At 37.4% G+C, this 19,683-nt stretch overlaps 2 protein-coding genes across 4 annotated transcripts in view; both read left to right on the forward strand.

Annotated features, from left to right (window-relative positions):
- ice1 (KIAA0947-like (H. sapiens)) overlaps positions 1 to 6,152 on the forward strand; it is a 28,176-nt gene extending 22,024 nt beyond the window's left edge. For both annotated transcript variants that reach the window (XM_077207276.1, XM_077207284.1), the window contains exons 20-21: positions 5,491 to 5,589; positions 5,755 to 6,152. In XM_077207276.1, the coding sequence (XP_077063391.1) occupies positions 5,491 to 5,589; positions 5,755 to 5,936 (281 nt within the window). In that variant the 3' untranslated portion in view covers positions 5,937 to 6,152. The remainder of the gene's footprint in view (positions 1 to 5,490; positions 5,590 to 5,754) is intronic.
- An 838-nt stretch (positions 6,153 to 6,990) lies between these two features.
- On the forward strand, positions 6,991 to 19,169 carry LOC143715465 (terminal nucleotidyltransferase 4A-like). Of its 2 annotated transcripts, XM_077207303.1 has the most exons (14): positions 7,029 to 7,593; positions 7,686 to 7,858; positions 9,065 to 9,188; positions 11,125 to 11,171; positions 11,269 to 11,389; positions 12,000 to 12,107; positions 12,329 to 12,457; positions 12,711 to 12,924; positions 13,162 to 13,288; positions 15,426 to 15,532; positions 15,646 to 15,800; positions 16,371 to 16,499; positions 17,125 to 17,229; positions 17,614 to 19,169. In XM_077207303.1, the coding sequence occupies exons 1-14, from the start codon at positions 7,486 to 7,488 to the stop codon at positions 17,758 to 17,760; spliced, it is 1,794 nt and encodes a 597-aa protein (XP_077063418.1). In that variant the 5' UTR covers positions 7,029 to 7,485; the 3' UTR covers positions 17,761 to 19,169. The 2 variants fall into 2 exon arrangements, with proteins under 2 accessions (XP_077063411.1, XP_077063418.1); XM_077207296.1 differs by having other exon boundaries at positions 6,991 to 7,858.
- Positions 19,170 to 19,683: the final 514 nt, after the last annotated feature.

A 19,683-nucleotide genomic window follows, 5' to 3' on the forward strand; every position in this document is an offset into this window, starting at 1 on the left:
TTCTTCTCATTCTTTTGATCCGTGTAACTAATTTTTTGTATATTTTTTACTCAATTCTGACACATGGCCCCTTTAGTCGGTCCTGGCCTTTTATTAGTTATTAACAAGTGCCTGTCTACTGGTTCCTTCCCAAACAGTCTTAAAGTTGCTGTGGTGACGCCATATCTTAAAAAAAACAAACTTGGATCCTTCGTCTCTTTCTAACTTCCGTCCTATTTCTAATCTACCTTTTATTTCTAAAATCATTGAGAAAGTTGCACTGACTTAATTACAATCATACTTGCCTGTAAATTCTCTGCATGAAACTTTTCAATCCGGTTTTAAAGCTTTACACAGCACTGCAACTGCCCTTTTAAAAGTTTCAAGTGATATTTTCACAGAAACGGATTCTGGTAAATCCATTGCTTTAGTTTTATTGGATCTGAGCGCCGCATTTGATTTAGTTGACCATGAGATCCTGTTGCGACGTCTGGAGATATCTGTAGGCTTTCGTGGCGCAGTCTTACAGTGGTTTCGTTCCTATCTGACCAACAGATGTTTTAGTGTTCGTATTGGTCATCAGTCCTCCTCTAGTCTACCTCTAAATTGTGGAGTCCCACAGGGATCAATCCTCGGCCCGGTATTGTTTATCCTGTATACGCTACCTCTGGCCTCCATTTTTAATAAACACGGAGTATCCTTTCATTTATACGCTGATGATACTCAGATCTACTTTCCGTTAAAACATAACGACAAAAATGGTTTACAATCACTGTTTGCCTGTTTAAATGAACTTAAGCTTTGGCTGTCAAGTAATTTTCTAAATTTAAATGAAAATAAAACCGAAATCATTTTATTTGGGCCCAAGGAAAACTGTGTTCTTGATGCTGAACGTGGTCCACTTGCACCTTGTGAAACTCAATGCGCTAGAAATCTGGGCTTTCTGTTCGATAATAACCTAAAATTTGATAAACAGATCAGTGCTGTTGTAAGATCGTGCTTTTTAATCTTCGCCAACTTTCTAAAGTGAAACCTTTTTTAACCAAGAGTAACTTCCAAACAGTAATCCATGCTTTTGTTACATCACATTCTCTCAGTCTTCCCTCTCCCGTCTACAGCTAGTGCAAAACGCAGCTGTTAGACTTCTCACTGGGACCCGTAAGTACGAGTCGATCACCCCAGTTTTATCATCACTGCACTGGCTACCTGTCAACTTTAGAATTGATTTTAAAATTTTATTATTTGTTCAACAATTTGGCCCCTCAGTATCTTACTGATCTACTTCGCCCGTACACTCCCTCTAGAAGTCTGAGATCTAGCGATCAATGTCTACTCATCGTGCCTAGATCTAGACTTAAAAAGCGAGGTGATCGCGCCTTCGCAACTGCGGGCCCTAAACTTTGGAACAGCCTACCTCTCCACATTAGATTAGCCTCGTCTGTTTCCTCCTTCAAATCTTCTTTAAAGACATATTTATTTTCCTTGGCCTTTAATACTGCTTAATTTTGGTAATTATGGTTTATCTATTGTTGTGTTTTCCTTTGTTGGTAGTTTTCATTATTTTGTTTTATTCCATCCTGCACTTTGGTCAGCCTTGGTTGTTTTTAAAAGTGCCTTATAAATAAATATTGTTGTTGTTGTTGTAATCAATTTTTCCTTTTCATTTTTTTACCTTTGTAATACCTTGAAAAATAAATAATTCCTTAAATAAAACAATGTTCAATAAATAGGCAATGTTAAAAATCGTTTAATATTAATACAAATATTATATTAAAATCGCCAGTAGGTTGCGGTAATTCATTGTCTTTATGTGTGAGTCATCGAGTCATTCATTGAATCTCACGATTCGTTCAAAGCCACAGATTTCGTTCCAAAATAGAGCAGTAAGCCTGACTATACTGTTTTAAATATAGTAAATCACTTAATGTTACCCTTTTGTTTTGTTTTTAACTGTTGTATAAAATCAATGTCACATTTGAAATCGTTTGGATATTCGGAAAACATTGCATCAACATTAAAAACACAGCTGGATATCAGCCTGCATTTTGTTTGCACAAACAGCACAAGCGGCTCGTGACAGAACATGGACCGACTGAATGACACTTCAATTTAAGTTGAAAATATCAAATGAAGATTGCTGAACTCCAGCTTTTTTGTGTTTTCAGATCATCCGCGCTTCTTCAGCAGTGTAAGTTAGAGAGCGTGCGCGCATGGTTGCCAGCTACTATTGAAAAGACTTTTCTTTTAACAGAAAAGCTCTGATTTGGGGGTTAAATGATTGAATTCTGGCATTTGTGGCCACAGCGGATTAAACTTTCCTATTTCAGACGACAAACTACGCTTGGCTAACGTTACTATCTTGTTCTGTAGCCTAACTCACTTGCCTAGTAACCATAGAAAAGGTGCGCACGCTTTCGAGCTTTCTGCTATGACGTGGAGTGTGAGGTGCACTCAACGTTGCATGAATTTTTAGTAACAGTTAATTTTGTTATGGTATGAGCTTAATCCTAGTAAATCATAGTTAAGGCAAAAAATATATAATAACTTTGAAACGAAATCCAAGACTTTGTATACCAAATTCAAGGCTTTTAAAGCCTTAATTTGAGATAATTTTTTAATGCTTTTAAGATCCCGTGGGTACCCTGGTTAATGTGTCTTGTCCCCTCACAATGACAGTAAACTAATTATTAGGCTAACGTTACATTACAGGAGCACGTCACATAGTGGTCTATTTTCAGTTCAAAATGGCGGAAATAGACAAAAGCTTATTAGTTTGCCTGATTATTTTTGTGATTCGTTTAACATTTATGACCTAAAAAAACTGTCAAATAGGAAATGTTTAGTTAAGCAACTTATATCTTATCTCGCACTTGACCGACCGTAAACTGAAGCGCGTCGAGTCGCTCCTGTCTATGAGGCGCTCTGCTAAAATTCGCGCTGAGAACATAAAGCCCGCCTACTTTGATTTGATTGGTCATCTCAAATATTCTGACATTGACGAGCAGTGACAGACCAATGAGGCTCAGATGAACACACACACACACACACACAGACACACTGTCTTCTGTTTGTTCTGACGTGCTTGGCGCCGCTGCGGAAGAACATGCTGATAACAAGACTGAAGCAAACACGAAGGCTTATCACATACTTAAAGATTGAAAGGGAGAAAACAGGATAGGGTAACTCGGCAGATATCGCTCATATAATTTTTTTGACGACGTAGTTAAAGGTATAGCGGAGGATTTTCTTTTTCCGGGTGGGTAGCCTATACTATTGGTCCACCTAAGTGTCAATCATTCTGGTGATATGTTTACGTAAGGCCATCGTACGTGCTCGTCCCTTCTGCGCATGCGCACTTTCAGGTGTATTATGTGTGATGAGTTACGGTTTCAGCCATTCCTTTGAAAACGGCTGAGGGTCGAAAAAGAAAAAATGTATACGAAGTGTATGATAAGAAGAGAAAGGCTGCAGAATATAGAAACAAGACCAGAGTGATTTTGGGTGAATATTTCACACGCTGGCGTGCGCTAAAAGAACAGGTTGGGCTTCCCACTGATGCCGCAGTCGCGAAGATTCTAACGTTACTAGACAGGTAAAGTTTGTCATGCTATTTGGAGAAATCCATTTAAAATCACTGCTAGTAAAAGTTAATGTAAGCTATGATTAGCGATGCTAGCCCTCGCACAAGTCATGCACCGTGTAGACACGGTAAACATCTCAATTTGTCTAAAGTAGCCTTATGACCAAATGGTAAATGGTATCACGCTGAAATATTCTAAAACCTTGTGTGTTCAATTTTCGATAATTATAATGTGTTCACCATAGTATTTATTACACAAATGCAACAAACTACTTCTCCATTGCATATCATGTCTTGAGTCCTCGGTCACTCAACACGTTTAATAGGCGCATGTGCATTTTTAAAAAAAATTCGGAAAGATCCTCCGCTATACCTTTAAGGCGGCAGGCGTGTGTTGCTTAGGCGGCCGCCTTAGTTACAAAGTGCTGCGGGAAACCCTGAATAATGCCTTTGTGGAGCATTTGTAAGGAAAATTCCGGCGGCCAAGGCCGCGCACTGCAAGAGTAACATCAAAGCTGCAAAACCTGTGCAATGAAGCCCGCGACTGGCCTTGTAATTCGCTTAAACCCCGAACTTTATGAAAGATTATTTTTCGGAAGGTTCGAGCAGTGTCGTGTGTGTGTGTGTGTGTGAGAAAGCAGAATACGGTTGTTTCTAAAGCACGCACACTGTCATCACGCATCTGTGTTTAAAAACTAAGCTCAGACTCGATTCTGAAATTCTCTGAATCGATCCAGAATTGTTGGAGAGAGAATAAATAATAACACAATATCACATACATTAAAAATAAACTGTTCTTTCCTGTATGCCAGACCTATATGCGTAGCGTGCCAAGTTGATGCTTGATCTGCAGACTGCTTTTCTCTCGCGTGTCACGTGACCAGTGTGATCACAGCTTTTGCGGTTACAAAATCGTGTTTCATCATATCGCGATATTATCGCAAATGCAATTAATCGTTTAGCCCTAGTAGCTATAACTATTCGTTGTTAGTTTTTTTACATTTCAAACTTGCAGATGATTTGAACTGTGATGTTTTTCAGTATAGTTGCACTATTTAAACATTATCTGCACTTTTACAGAAAGAAACATATATGCAACTTTTCCATTTCTGCAAGGGTTGGTGTTTGGATTTGTACTGTTTTTTAAATTATTTTATTTATGGTAATTGGTATTTTATAGGAGCCTATTTGATGAAGGGTACATTTCACTTTGCATGCAGCTATCACTTGTAGCCAAAAACAGTCGTGAATATGGTATTATATTTATATCGTCATTGATATCGTTATCGCAATATATGGCAGAAAATATTGTGATGTATTTTAAGTCCATATCGCCCATCCCTCGTAACACTTTATTTTGATGATCCCTTTTGAACTTTCTGCTATGTAAAGTTAACTTATGTAAAGTTAAATAACTTTGCAACTACATGTCAACCAACTCTCAGATTATTAATAGACTCCTTAATATCTGTTAACTCTTTATTTTAATGGTGCCACAACAGACATTCTACTGACTATAAGAAAACTTTACAACTACATGTCAACTTAATCTAACCCTAACCCTACCAGTCTACTAATACTCTACTAACACTCTACTAACACTCAGAGTTAGTAGACATGTAGGCGTTCCTTAGAGTCAACAGAATGTGTTATAGGGACAATCAAAATAGAGTGAAACTAGTTTAATTATTAAACATAATATTTAATAGTATTTCATTAATAATATATTTAATTCTACTTTATAGGTCTTTAATGATTAGTATCATTAACTTTTTGGGGGCTTGATGGTGCTTTTTATAACAGCACTACAAGTCAAAATGTCATTAACAATAGCATAAAGTCTCAAAATCATATAAAAAATCATATAAAAAACAGCCTTTTAAAAGATTTGTATTACCAAGTTGGTTTCTTCCCCCCTTTCATTTTTCCAGGACGACTTGGTCAGTTAGGAATGAAGCAGATGCTATGCAAATCAGTCCAAAACGTTGCAAAAGCTATAAACCTTTTTGGAAAACATGGGATTACAGAAGGTACTACACATCTACTCATGAAGCACAACAGTAATAGCAAATTAAAGATATTTTAGTAAAAAAATAAAATGGCTTGCCTTAGTTTTTTATATCTTTTAAAGTTGTTTAACCCTTAGGGTTATAAGTTCTAACACCTCAATACAACCATTTGTTTTACGATTGTAGGTGTGCCCAAGGAGGTGCAGTTGTCTGCTGTCTATGCCATTTATGACCTGGCACCCTGCAACCCCAAAGATTCTCTGGAGGCTCTGGCCTCATGGCGAAGTGAAACCACACAGTCAGTACCCGCTGCGGTGACCAGCTGCATCACTCAGATTGGCTCCCTTTGTCGTCGGATTAAATCCTGAGACAAAATTTTTTTATGCTGTTTTTGTGCACTTTTTTTTTCTAAACAACCCCCAAGCTGTGACTGTGGTCTGGTTTTGCTCTGTGACAGAATGTTTGCTCAATGGTTACAGAAAAACACAGAAATTATGCCATTCTTGTACATTTGTGTATATTATGTATGTAGATTAAAGATATTACGTTTATACCATAAAGAGCATTTGTATTTAACTTGAAAATGTGTTTTTGACTTTGTTGTTTTGTGATCATTAATATACAGAAATTGAAAGATTGAATGGTTATTTTATGGTTTTTTTATTGTGGCAAGTGCTTTTGTCCTGATCTGATTAGACACTTGAGACCGTGGTTCCTTATGTAATGTAGCCCCTTTTTTAGTTCTGATCATTTTCATGGCAAGTTTTGATTAAAAAAAAGCTAATAGAATTTTTTTATTAAAATTTATTCATTTCAGTGAGTCTGGGGATGCTTTGGTCTACAGACTGAAGGTAAATCTAGTGACGGACAAAGAAACTCTTCCATGTTATCTTTCAGACTCGACTTACAATTTTATCTGCAATATATTGGGAGTAATAAGCTGTGGTGGTTATCATCACTCAGATTTAACTATACATTTGGAATGATCTATCTTTGTGAGACATTTCTTTAAAGCCACTATCATATTGGCTAATTTGAATCTCCCCAATGGAAACTCCGAATTCATGGTGAAGGCTGAACCCTGTAAAAAAATGGGCTGAACCAGAATTTTTCCTTTGTTCTCATAATTTTGTCATGCTATGCTTATTAAATTTCATTGATACTTGTGAACATAATTACCATTACCTTTTATAACCGTAAAATTAAGACTACGTGCTAAGCTCTGTGACAAAATATTATGGCAAAATCACATTTAAATACCAAACCAAAGATAACAATTTTAGGATTTTAAGTAATTCATTAAACTTTAAACCTAAATAATGCATGCATTACATTTCGATACGGTTGGATAAATGGGTGGGGAAATAGAAGGGGGTGTGTTCGTGGCTCTTCCAGAAAGAGTTTAAATTCCCAGAGACATGCGCACTCGACTCGAGATTTCCTGTGCGCCATATTGGAATGCTCTGGATTCAACAGTTCGCTGAGAAACGGTTCAAGTAGAGGAACTATCTCGGTTTATTCAGCCTTTCCCGGGATTTTTAAACTTCTACTCAGCGGCTCACACATTCACGTGAGTCTTGTAGCTCTTGAGGGCGCCTGTCTGCCCTTATGCGAGAGAGTGTTCGGGAGATTTGTAACGGTAAAGTTAGATGGATCTTCGGGTGGCTTGGATTCAGCCCGAACAGAAAGGACCTGGCAACGCTTTATGGACGCGCGTATGGGAAACCTCGCAAAGGCGAAACCACTGTCACCTGGTGCGGGTGAACACACCTGCGTTGGCGGCCGGTTTCATGAAGCAGTTAACGCTGGTTCCCACCAACACAGTTTTAAAACCTATTAACAATTTCACCAAACAGCCTTGCAATGATGGTGGTGCCATGAGATCTCCATACGCATGTTCTGGTCCTGCACCTCTTTATGTCACCCCTGTCGAGGTCAACGGTTGTGATTCTTTATCACCTCTATCTTCAGCGGATTCCGAAAGTGACAGTCCGACATCAGATTCATCATCAACTACTGAAGACGGTATGAGCTCAAATCCAGCCAGAATTCACTTTAACTTCACTGAACATGTGCACAATGTCAATAATTGTTTACAACAACAACAACATTATCAGCGGCTACAGACTCAAATAAGGATGGACAACCAGCTTAAACACCATGCAGAACGAAAGAGACATGGCAATAAAGCGAGCACATATGGAATGAACCACTTTCTGTCCCAATCTAATGACAGTTATTTAAGTGGGACCCCATGGGCAACCAGAAGATACAGTCTAGGTATTAATGGGTAAGAGTACTTTCAATAATATTAGGTGACACTTTACACTGTAGTTTTTATTTTTGCTTCTAACTCTGCTTAGTATTAGTAGGTTGATTAGTGATGTCAGTTGTGCATCGGCCTTGTATTTGCGTGTTGGTAGGGAAAAGGGACTAGGGTACTTGCTTGGTTCTTGCTGCTGTTTAGATGTCTATAATAACTGCTGAGCCAGATCGGCTTTTTGTTTGAAATACTATAAACCAGAAGTAAAATGTAACCAACTATCATTTTGTCAGTGGTGTTAACTGAACCCACAAATCCAAAGCAAAGTGACAAAACTGATGAGCCAAGCAAACAAGCTTAAAGTCCATACGTTTGGAACTGAATGCGTTTATAAGCATATAAATAATATAGGAATATTTCATAGGAAAACTGTGTTCAACTAAGGAAAACTTTTTCTCAAAGTCGTAATATATTTGCCATTGATGCAGATGTATAGTTCATCACTTAAAATTTACACTACTGAAATATCTTTTGATTCTATATTTAGAGAGTCACAGGGCTTATACAGTGATAATATGAATAAATTCCCCCCTCATATAACCACAATTGCATTACCTTTCTTTCACAACCCACAATGGTTTTGGTACTAACGATGAACAACCAGATTTTTATTAACTAACATTAAAAAAGATTCATAAATACTGTAAAAAAAAAAAGCTTTTGGATTCCTAAACGGTGCGCTCTTTTGAGTTAGCTTTTTTCCACAATATCAATTTATACCAGTGCACACAAATGTAAACTTTATTTAGGAAAAATAGTCCTCATAATCCTCACAATCTCTCTGTGGTTAAAAGATGTTGAAACCCAAGCTGTCAAACTGATGTCATTCAAGACAGAGATGAAGCAAATTTTCTGATTTTGATTAAATATTACAAATTAAGCATGAAGACCACAAGCGTGTGCACAACTTTTGATTTCTTGATGTAACACATTTTCAATATTGTACACTAAAATTTGCAGGTTTGCGCAGAGAAAACGGATAATCGTTTCATTAGTGTATGTAACCCAAGGGACAGTTATTTCTGCACTAATGCTGTATATATTAACATAAGAGTTATGTTCTGAGATTTGACCTGGTGTCTGTTCATACAGCTCCAGTTTCATGTTATTCCTATCATATGTCTTCAATTGGAAGCAAGTTGTTGTAAGGATTGTGATGTTTGTCTTCCCCAGCCTGCATGAGGAGATTGTGGATTTTTATCATTTCATGTCCCCACGCTCAGAAGAGGAAGCAATGAGGAGAGATGTTGTCAATCGTATTGAAGCTGTAATCAAAAATCTGTGGCCTACAGCAAAGGTGAGTCCAGCACAGAGAGAACATGTTGCTGTTAGACATTGACGGGGGGGAAAAAAAAGTATCCATGCATTTACTTTACCCCATGCGGCTCTGACATTCTGGCAAAGAATCCATCTTCAAGGCAACTAACAGAGACAGTTGATGGCAAACACAAAGATTCATTAAAAGTCTAAAAAAAAGAAAGACTTGAGGTCCTCTTCTGTTCAGATATTTAGGTAACCCCTACCTAAGAAAACTAAGTCATTGAAGTATGCTAGGAAAGGTGACCAGGTTTCAAAAAATTTGGACCACCAAAATGGACCATAAATTTGCTCTTTTAAAACTGAATGTAATGCATCAATTCCTCAATCCATATACAATGTGTTGGCATTGCACTTTTTCAGTGAAGAATTAAACGTTTTGCCAACAGCATGGTTAAGGCGATTACGTCATTCCTTTCTTAAAGGTTGTATCAGTGATTTCAGGCCCAAAAATAAATGTCTAATCTTTCCTAACGATCCGCTAGCTGCCCGCCCCATAAGCATCCGCTAGCCACCCGCCCCTGTCAGTGATTGGTTGGAACACTGTTTATTTTGGTTTTTAGTGGTGGTTGTACCCATTTGTTTTTGTGTGCAGATCTCAGAGCCTAGGCTGCCTACAGAGACGCGGTTTTTGGATGGCATGCTTATGGGGCGGGCAGCTAGCGGATCGTTAGGAAAGATTAGACATTTATTTTTGGGCCAGAAATCACTGATACAACCTTTAAATACAATACTCTCAGGTGGTCTAGTACAGAAGACCTACAAGTTAATCTTAAGGGTCCCAAATTATGCCCCTTTTCACAAGATGTAAAATAAGTCTCTGATGTCCCCAGAGTGTGTATGTCAAGTTTTAGCTCAAAATACCCAACAGATAATTTTTTACAGCATGTTTAAATTGTCATTTTTTGGTGCTCAGAAAAACGCGCTGTTTTAGTGTGTGCACTTTAAATGCAAATGAGCACGGCACAGGGGGCGGAGCTTCAAGAGTTCTCAGTCTCGGTCTATGGTCTCAGGACAATTTCATCTCACAGAATGATGATAATATCAGAAACTCTCAGTAACGGTGTTCATTTCGACCCGGAGTCGGACGATAATGCCTACAGATTCAGAGTGCTGTATAGAGATGGAACAGGTTTAGTTTAGTAGTTTAATTACGGTTATAACGTATTTGTCATCTGCTTGTATGTATCCACTATTAATAGCCTACAAGTCTGCTGTTTCGGACCAGGTCCGAATGATGATCAAACATATACTGATGAGTTATTAAAGTTTATTGTACATAACACAAAAGAAGCGTCAGTTTTACTTCAGAAACTCACCGTAAGAGCTGAGTAAACGGTAAGATATAAGAAGTGCGCAAGTACATAAACGAATTTCGGTAGAGTTGAGGAAGCATTTTCTTTAAAAACAAAATATTCCACCTCGTCTTCAGCGTCTGTCTCAGATTTTGGGAGTAAATAGAGAGAGGTATGTGGATTAATACATCCAGCCACACAACAACTACAACGCTGGGAGACATTCTCATCAGTACAGCAGATGTGAACTCGATCAGGGCGGGTCTATGCTAGAACGGCAGTGTCTGTCAACACTCGTGGGCAGGGCATGTACTTAGTGACGTCACTAAAACAGGAGTCTGAAAACGGGGTCGTTGTGAGACACTGCTGATGATTTATGGGGATTAATAAAAAAGGAGTGAGTGGATTTTTATCACTATTGGGTGGTTGTGTACACACACTGCCAACACATTTATGTCCAAACAGCATGCAAAAGTGAATTTTGCATAATATGGGACCTTTAAGAAGGAGAGGTGACATTCAGTCTTTGCAATCTTTGACAGACACTCAAAAGAAAATCAGTGTAAACTGCACATACTAGTCGATTGCCAGGTCTTTATAAAGTGCCATTTCATCTTTCAGGTTGAAATATTTGGCAGCTTCCGTACAGGACTTTATCTACCTACCAGGTATTGTATATGATTGTTTACATGTTTGAACTTGCAGTGATAATGCAATTAAGAACAAAAATCAAACAATAACAATAAAATAATTCCATTTATGTAGTGATATTGACCTGGTGGTGTTTGGAAAATGGGAAAAAGCACCCCTACAGCAGCTGGACCAGGCACTCAGGCAGAACAACGTTGCTGAGCCCTCCTCCATCAAACTACTTGACAAGGCTACGGTTAGTCATTACCCTTGTTGTTCTGTAGTCCTTGCATCTTTATAGAAGTACCTTTTTTCTTTTAGTAGTAGTATAGAAGTACCTTTTTTCTTTTAGTAGTAGTAAGGTTGTTGAGTTCAGACTGTCAGACTATTAAATGTATGTATTGTACTGCATAGTTGTGCCTGAGTCTTTGCAGCTTGTTCATTTTAACTTTAAGACTAGGGAGGAATTTTGAGTTCTGAAAGTTAAAGTATCAAAGTTTGTTGTCGTAGTAGTATGTCAACTACTTGCATTTTTGATTTATATCAACCATTTTAAAATCTTTTATGAAGATAAACAACAAATTAATGAACATGTAAGCAAGTGGGGGATGTGAATGTGATTATGACTGTGAATGACAATTTAAGTGCAGATTCTGTACAGAGCTACATATTAGTTTCATAATTGCACTTAGACAGAATTTATACACTTGCAATCAGGGCTGCTATTGATTTGAAAGTACATGGGGACATCCTTTTTTTTTTTTTGCTGTTGATTGTAAAAAATAACAGTAATTCCAATACTAATAATGGTCTTCTTTCCAAAAACTAAGAGGCATGAATCTAGTAATCAGTCTTTTTCTGTACAGGTACCAATAATTAAACTGACTGACAGAGAGACAGATGTGAAGGTAGACATCAGCTTTAATGTTGAAACTGGTGTCAAAGCAGCTCGGTTTATCAAGGATAATCTTAAGGTGAGAGCTTGCTTTAATTAATGTAAATGAGCATGTTGAGCCCAAATTAAGTGCTTGATTTGGTGCTGTTGAACTGAAAACATATAGCCACTGAATCTTGTGTTAAGAATTGATTTTCATTGATATTGAATGATTAATTTAGCCATATATGAAAATATAAATATTTCTGAGTGAACACACTATGTGCTGCTATTCTTTAATTTCCTCTCTTTTAAATACAGAAATACTCAGTGTTGCCATACCTGATCTTTGTGCTGAAGCAGTTTCTGCTCCAGAGAGATTTGAACGAGGTGTTTACGGGTGGTATCAGTTCCTACAGCCTCATTTTAATGGCCATCAGCTTCTTGCAGGTGAGGCACCAAGAAGAGTTGCCCGGTATCTTCGTGTTGTGCTTTTATGCATGCCGTTTTCCAGCCGGTGTTACTCTCCAACTAATTGATACCATTTATCCTCATTTTGCATTGAGCCATTTGACCGTAATATTATAATGGTATTTATCCCTTGGGAACCTTGACGTTCATGATGATCAGATATTTAAAACAAATGATTGATTTGGTCATTTAATTGTTACAATAAAAAGAAATTGTCTTTTGTTTGTTTCAGCTCCATCCCAGAATAGACTGCAGAGCTTCTAATATTAATTTGGGCATCCTGCTCATCGAATTCTTCGAATTGTATGGACGACATTTTAATTATCTGAAAACAGGCATCCGTGTGAAGGATGGAGGAGCGTATCTGGCCAAAGAGGAGATCATGAAGGTCATGGAGAATACATACAGACCCTCAATGCTCTGCATTGAGGACCCAAACTTACCAGGTATGAAGGCAAACCACCATAGATCAACCAGTTTTATCCCCTTGCAATGAAGGAAACTAGTCAGTCAAATTTATTGACTTTGATTTATTCTTGATGTTCTATATGTCACAATAAAAACTGCTAGTGGCACGGAGTACAGCTACAGAATGGCCAAAAAGAAGCAAATGTTGTTAATGCAAATTGAATTAAAATTAAACTAACATTAAGCATTTGAACAAATGATTCTCTGTTTGTTAGGAAATGATGTCGGCCGGAGCTCTTACGGTGCCATGCAGGTGAAGGAGGTGTTTAACTATGCATACCTCATCTTGAGTCACGCTGTATCTCCACTATCCCGCTCCTACCCCAACAGAAATATGGAAAGGTTAGCCCCAGATGAGTCCCCAACTATTGTTTTTAAATTATTACAGCCACAACCATTTCTGTGCTGCTTGAATATTTTTAGCCAATGACATTTTAAAGACTTAAAGGGTTAGTTCACCCAACAAAAGGAATATGCCATGATTAACTCACCCTCATGCTGTTTCAATACTTGCATTCATCTTCGGAACTAAAATGAATATATTTTGAATGAAACCTGAGATTTCTGTCCCTCTATAATCCATTTTACCAAAACCTAGGTGCTTGATATTTCATAAAGAGATCTTAATAAAATAAGAGAATAAAATGGTTTAATCCAAGTCTTCTGAAGACGCTTAATGATTTAATTGAGCCGTTTATTCACATATGAGCATTGAATAACATATTTGATGTGCTCACTGCTCTATGTGCGTTAAACACAGAAGCTTCCATTTACAATATTTGGCATGTGCATCATTTGGGTTTGGAACAACATGAGAGAGTAATTGATGAAAAAAATTTAACTATCCCTTTCACTTGTTTAGAATGAGGATAGTAAAATTTCACAACATGTTAAAGGTACAATATGCAAGGATTTTTCGCCACCAGGGGTCGCTAACCTCTTACAATAGCAAAGGCGTATATTGATGACGTATATTCCGCATTAAGCATAATTATGGGTCTTGTCGTCAAGCCTGTGGATCTTATTAATGGATGAGTGAATACATTGATGTTTTTAACATGACTGTGGTGTGAAGTTGGGCGCGATTGCTAGACGTGTACCAGCGCCACACACAACGCGAGTCCCGCGGATATAAAGGAATAAGGACATTTCATTCTACCGAACTACACGCAAGTGCTGAATTAATACTCACACAGGTCCGTTTATTAGACGACTCAAACTTGAGGTAACGCAGCGCTGTTTCACTTGCTTTAACAGTTTCACTATCACACTAAACGGCATTTGAGTGTGTTGAATGTTGTTAGTTAGGTTGTGTGTTGGCTGTATGAGGCTAACTAAGCTAGATCAACATTAGAATAACATGCAGATCATGTTCTAACATTTCATCATGTTGAACTATATAACACTGATTAGTTTTATGTACATTTGCTCACCTGTCTAATAAATTACATGCAACACTCGCGTCTCTGTCAAGTCGAAGTTAGTCGCAGACGTGGAGCTCTCGGCATCTCGAAAAGTGCTGATCTTCGTTTTAGTCCTTTTTTGTCTCAAAGTCTGCTTGCCATGGTCCATAATGTTTGAACAAAACAACAACAGCGTGAGAGTCCTGCTAGGCATAATGGGCATAACCCAGTTGTCCACGTCGGTCGCCATGGTTACTATGGCAGTGCAAGGTCAAGCCTGGCGGAAACCGAGGGTAACGCGGATATGACGTCATTGACTGGCGATTCCTCACCCCTGCTCACACGTCCCGTTTCCTTGGTTGAAATCACAATTTTCTCACGATTTACAAATAGTTGGAAATATTTGGGCTATTGTAAGTAATCCAATAAACAAAATATATAACATTGGCCTAGTGGTTTTTGGATATTTTACTGCAAAAATCTTACATATTGTACCTTTAACAATGTAAAATGACTCCTTTTCATTTTTATGGCTAGACAGTGGAGTAAGAATTTATTTGTGTTATAATTTTGAGCAATTTCATGTAAATATTTATATTGTCCTGCAATGTGACTGTCCTAATCATCATGAAATGCATCAAAATTAATGTTATGGATATTGAGCTCATTTAAATATTTGCATGATCTCATTGGGGTCTGTGTGGTCATGAATTTACAACTGTACATAAATTGCATACATTTAGTCAACATTTGTTTATATTGTTTTACTTATTATTATTATTATTATTATTATATATTTTATATTTATGTGGAACTACAATGTTCGTTCATTCATTCAGTCATGTCACTCTGCTACATTATGCTTAATGCAAAAATGATTTCCATTGCTATTATGTAGGTTAAAGAATTATTACTATAATATTGTACTATATATACAGTAACTACCAATGTTGTTCAATATTTTATTTCCCTTCACAAATTAGTTTTTGGTTCTTTAACATGATGAACTTTTCCGTGCATTGAAATCTGTCGGCCTCATTTTGTTGGAGAAATAATTTTACACTTTCTATCTTAAGCACATTGGGACGTATCATTAAAGTGACCCAGGGAGTAATTAGCTACAGGGAGTGGATCATTCAGCAGTGGGGGAACAGACACAATGCCAAGATGATTGACATTAAAAGTAAGTCATTTGATCACAAATGTTTTGTGGAATTTTTTTTTTTTTTTTTTTTTTTTTTTATGCTTTGAGGATGAAGGCCAAGTTCATTTTGACAATATTTCTGGTCATTTTAGTCCAGAATGTTGTAGACTTGGAGAAGACTTCAAGTGAGAAGCAGCAGAGAGACTCCTCATCACCACTCAGGGCTGGTTCACCTGTGTCCCTGTCTAGCTATCAACAGCACTCTTCATCATCTTCATCTGTGTCCTCACTGTCTGGGAGTGACATTGTAAGTTCCTGGTGTAGTTTCTTGAAGAGAACTAGATATGAGTTTGCAAGAGAACTCATTAAAGGCACATGTCAGCACACTTCTGCATTAAATCCAATAAGTCAACCCATACAAAACCATTAAAGAGATTGTTTACCCCAATGACATTTGTCATCAATTACTCGCCCTCAAGTTGTTCCAAACATGTATACATTTTCTTTCTTCTGCTGAACACAAACAAAGATATTTTGAAGAATGTCTATAACCAAACAGTTGATGGATCCCATTGACTTCCATAGTATTTTTTTTTCATACTATGGAAGTCAACGGGGCCCATCAACGGTTTGGTTACCCATTTTCTTCCATATATCTTCTTTTTTGTTCAGAAAGAAATTCATTCAGGTTTGGAACAACTTGAGGGTGAGTAAATGACAGATTTTTCATTTTTGGGTCAACTAACCCTTTAAGTTTGCTGTCATTACATTGACCTTGTAATTTGATACATTTACATCTTGTGATTTGATACATTTACATCTGTCATTTGAGGTTGTCTTTTCTTTATCTCTCTCTCTTAATCTCTTTCTCTCCCAGGATTCTGACACACCATGCAAAGCTTCAGTTCATCATGAATTCTTTCCAATGTCCTGCATGAATGATACCAATCAGAAACCACAGATAAAAGCAAATGCATCTGGAACTTTTCTGCACTCTGGAAGTCAGGTAAGGCCTACATTCTTCTGGTTTTTATTTCAATTGCCCAGTCATTAGAGAATGAGAGGGAGTCGATGGCTGCGCCCGAATGCTTAGGCAGCTGGCTTGATGCCTCGCTGCCCTATCGGGGAATGACTTAGCAGGTAGCTTTTGCGCACAAAGGCACCACACGAAACTGACTATGGACAGAATGCACAGCAGTGTGGGATATCAAAGGCAGCAAAAGTATGCTGCCTTCATCTATCAAATCTATGACATGAAGGGATCTTAGTAGACAGAATGTGGCATGACAATTGGATTTGGACATGTCTTGTTGCCTTCCTACCTCCTTATCTTGCCGGTGGAGGCAGCATTTTTCAGCTCTCGGATGCAGCCAATATGTCTCTCAGCAACTCTACTCTCATCATCCACCATGGTTTTAAAAGAACTGCCCTTTTTATTTGGGAGTCGTCTACATTTTAAGCGGTGGCAGAACGGGTTATTTATTTGAGCATCTTCCTCCTTTAACAGCCATTCAAAGGAATCCTAATGTTCTGACAAAATTAATTTTTGCTTGTTTTAAGTTGGTCTGTGGAATTCCAGTTGTGGTTGTATTTACCCATGCACTGTTTTGTATTCCCTCCTCCTGTTTCAGTCACACCCATTACAGTGTATGGATGGTTTGACTCATATGAATGGAGTACTCCATTTGTCTCCTGTTTACTCCAGCTCAATACCCAGCCAGAGTCACTTCACTAATGTAAGGGATAAGTGTGATCATATTAAATTCCTAGATCATATAAATGTTTTGGGTATTTGCTTGTTTGTATGGGTTTTAACCTACTTGTTTTTTTTTTTTCAATATTTCTTCAATTTTGGAACCTGACCCAAACAAACTGCTGCTATTTAGTTACAGACTGAGTGGTGTAGAGTTTGATGTTGTTTTCAGTCCTTAACAGATTGTTAATGCATTAAAAGTTTGCAGTTAAATCTATTTTCTGTAATCCTAAAGTTACATTGAATCTATTGACCGTCCTAGTTTCATTTTTATCAGTAAACTTAGGTTGTTTGTTGTCCTGAAGTATTGATGAATGCTTACTGCTGGCTGGCATCATACTTAAAATACTTGTATGTATTGTTTCAGAATGGCCAGAGGTTCAAGGGGCCCCCACACACTAATTGTTTAGAGCGCAACATCGTGCATGTTCCCAGAGGACATCATCCTCAGTATGGCCGTAACAGCTCGCGTCGGCGTCGAAGGGACACTGTTCCCATGAGCCTCTGCAGATAGTGCCAAGCACTTGTCTACCACTTCTGCCCAAGACAAAGAATGTGGGCCACAGACCTTTGTTTTCCTAGGTCAAAGGTAACACTTCTGTTTAAGATGGGCACCGTCTGAAATTGCACTTTGATTTGTTTTGTCTAGTGCTCTTCCTGTGACTACACATTTAAATGTTCCTGTTTTCATTTGTACATATTCCTACTTACTTTTTGTTTTCTTCGTATGACAGTGTCTGATGCCTTTTTTTGTTTACTGATAATTTGTTATTTTTTCATCTATTGTTATTGCTTTTCAGAATATTTTTGATAACAGAAATCTTGTTGCGGTACCGCTAGGCTGTGATTGCTTTTGTACTGTAAATCTTTACGTAATATACTATCTTTGTGCAATATTTTTATTTTATTTTAGTTCATTTTTAATTTTCTTAAATTGACATTACACTATGGATTACTTTTTATGTACATATTATTTTATCATGTTCAAATCCATATCACAACCAGTTTTATTGTTTGGATTGTGGTTTTGTGCATGTTAAAATCTTGTGTGTACTACATATTACTTGCTATCGGCTGGTCTTTCAGGCATACACTTAAGTTTGTAACTTAACATTTGCTCTGTATCAAAATCATCTCCCTCTCAGACTTGTATACTGCCATCCATGTTGCGTGTAATTTATTTAACACTTTAGAAGTATCCGGTGAATTACTTGAATATCTTGATTAACCAATTAGTATTTTCTGTTGATCTCCTGATTAAGGACATACTATTTTTCTACAATTTAAAGGGTTTTTAATCAGTTCCATATTCCCTTGCACTAACACCCCCCCCCCCCTCCCCCCCCCACAGCAGGAGCATGTAATGATCAAAATGTTATCGTCTTTGTCTTTCTATTTTACCACAAGATGGCAAATCTGCATCCACCTAGTATATGTTTTTTAATTTTTTTTTAAAATTGCCATGAAGCTTAGAATGCTTGTACAAAACATTTCATACAAAAATATTTTTTTCCATATCATCTTTTGCGAAGAATTGGCACTTCATACATTCTCGCATGAAAACCTGATTATAGTTTATAAGGCCTCCCTGATTCAAACGGATTCCATTTTGACCGTTTTCAGTGTGGTCCCAAAGTCAACTCTTAATTTCACTAGATGTTCTGAGAACGCTGAAGGTTTGATCACCAGAGAGGCTTTTTTGTTACAAATATCTTGAAAGTGGAGAGTTTTGTGCCAATGCAGTGATTAAAATCAAGAAATGAAACCCTAAAGGATCTACAAAGAAAGTCCTCTCACCTGAATGCAGGTGATGTTTGAATGTAATGTATGATGTCTTAAGCTTAAGACTTTTTTTTTCCAATATACATTTTTATATGTATGTTTTGTACTCAAGTTATTTTTTAAATAAACATCTTAAACTGCTGCTGTTCTTTATGCCCCTTTTCTGATTTTATTAGATTTTTCTTTGTACATCATCTTTTGAGGTCTCTTTTCAGTCCAAGCATGAGCAGAACACGTTTTTTGCCCATATTAACTGGTTACACATTTTTACACTGTCAATGTACAGTAGTCAACATTTGAAGTGGATCAAAACCTTTCATCAAAGTTATGCATGAATTTTGAACAATGCCCATTCTTGTCTTAGGACAACTTTTTGATCAACATTGCATTGCAATAGTGTGGTACCCCCCCCCAGCTGTTTCTATCTTATATCTCAGTACAGTTACATGAAGTTGTCTGTCATTGTCTTTCCTCAAGGTAATGACACTATTTTTTGTTATGTGACCATGTTTAGGACCGGTCCATCAATTGATTTAGCTCATTTAGCAATTCCAGCCAACAAAGGACATGTTTATTAATTTAAGTCATTTAAAGATGTTGTACTGTATGTAACTTAATTTTTCATGTATTTTTAGAGTAACTATGAGAGGGATAC

The sequence above is a fragment of the Siphateles boraxobius genome, unplaced genomic scaffold (genome assembly GCF_051911475.1).
Source record: "Siphateles boraxobius isolate OS27281-9 unplaced genomic scaffold, OSU_SipBor_1 12, whole genome shotgun sequence".
NCBI classification, from domain to species: Eukaryota; Metazoa; Chordata; class Actinopteri; order Cypriniformes; family Leuciscidae; genus Siphateles; species Siphateles boraxobius.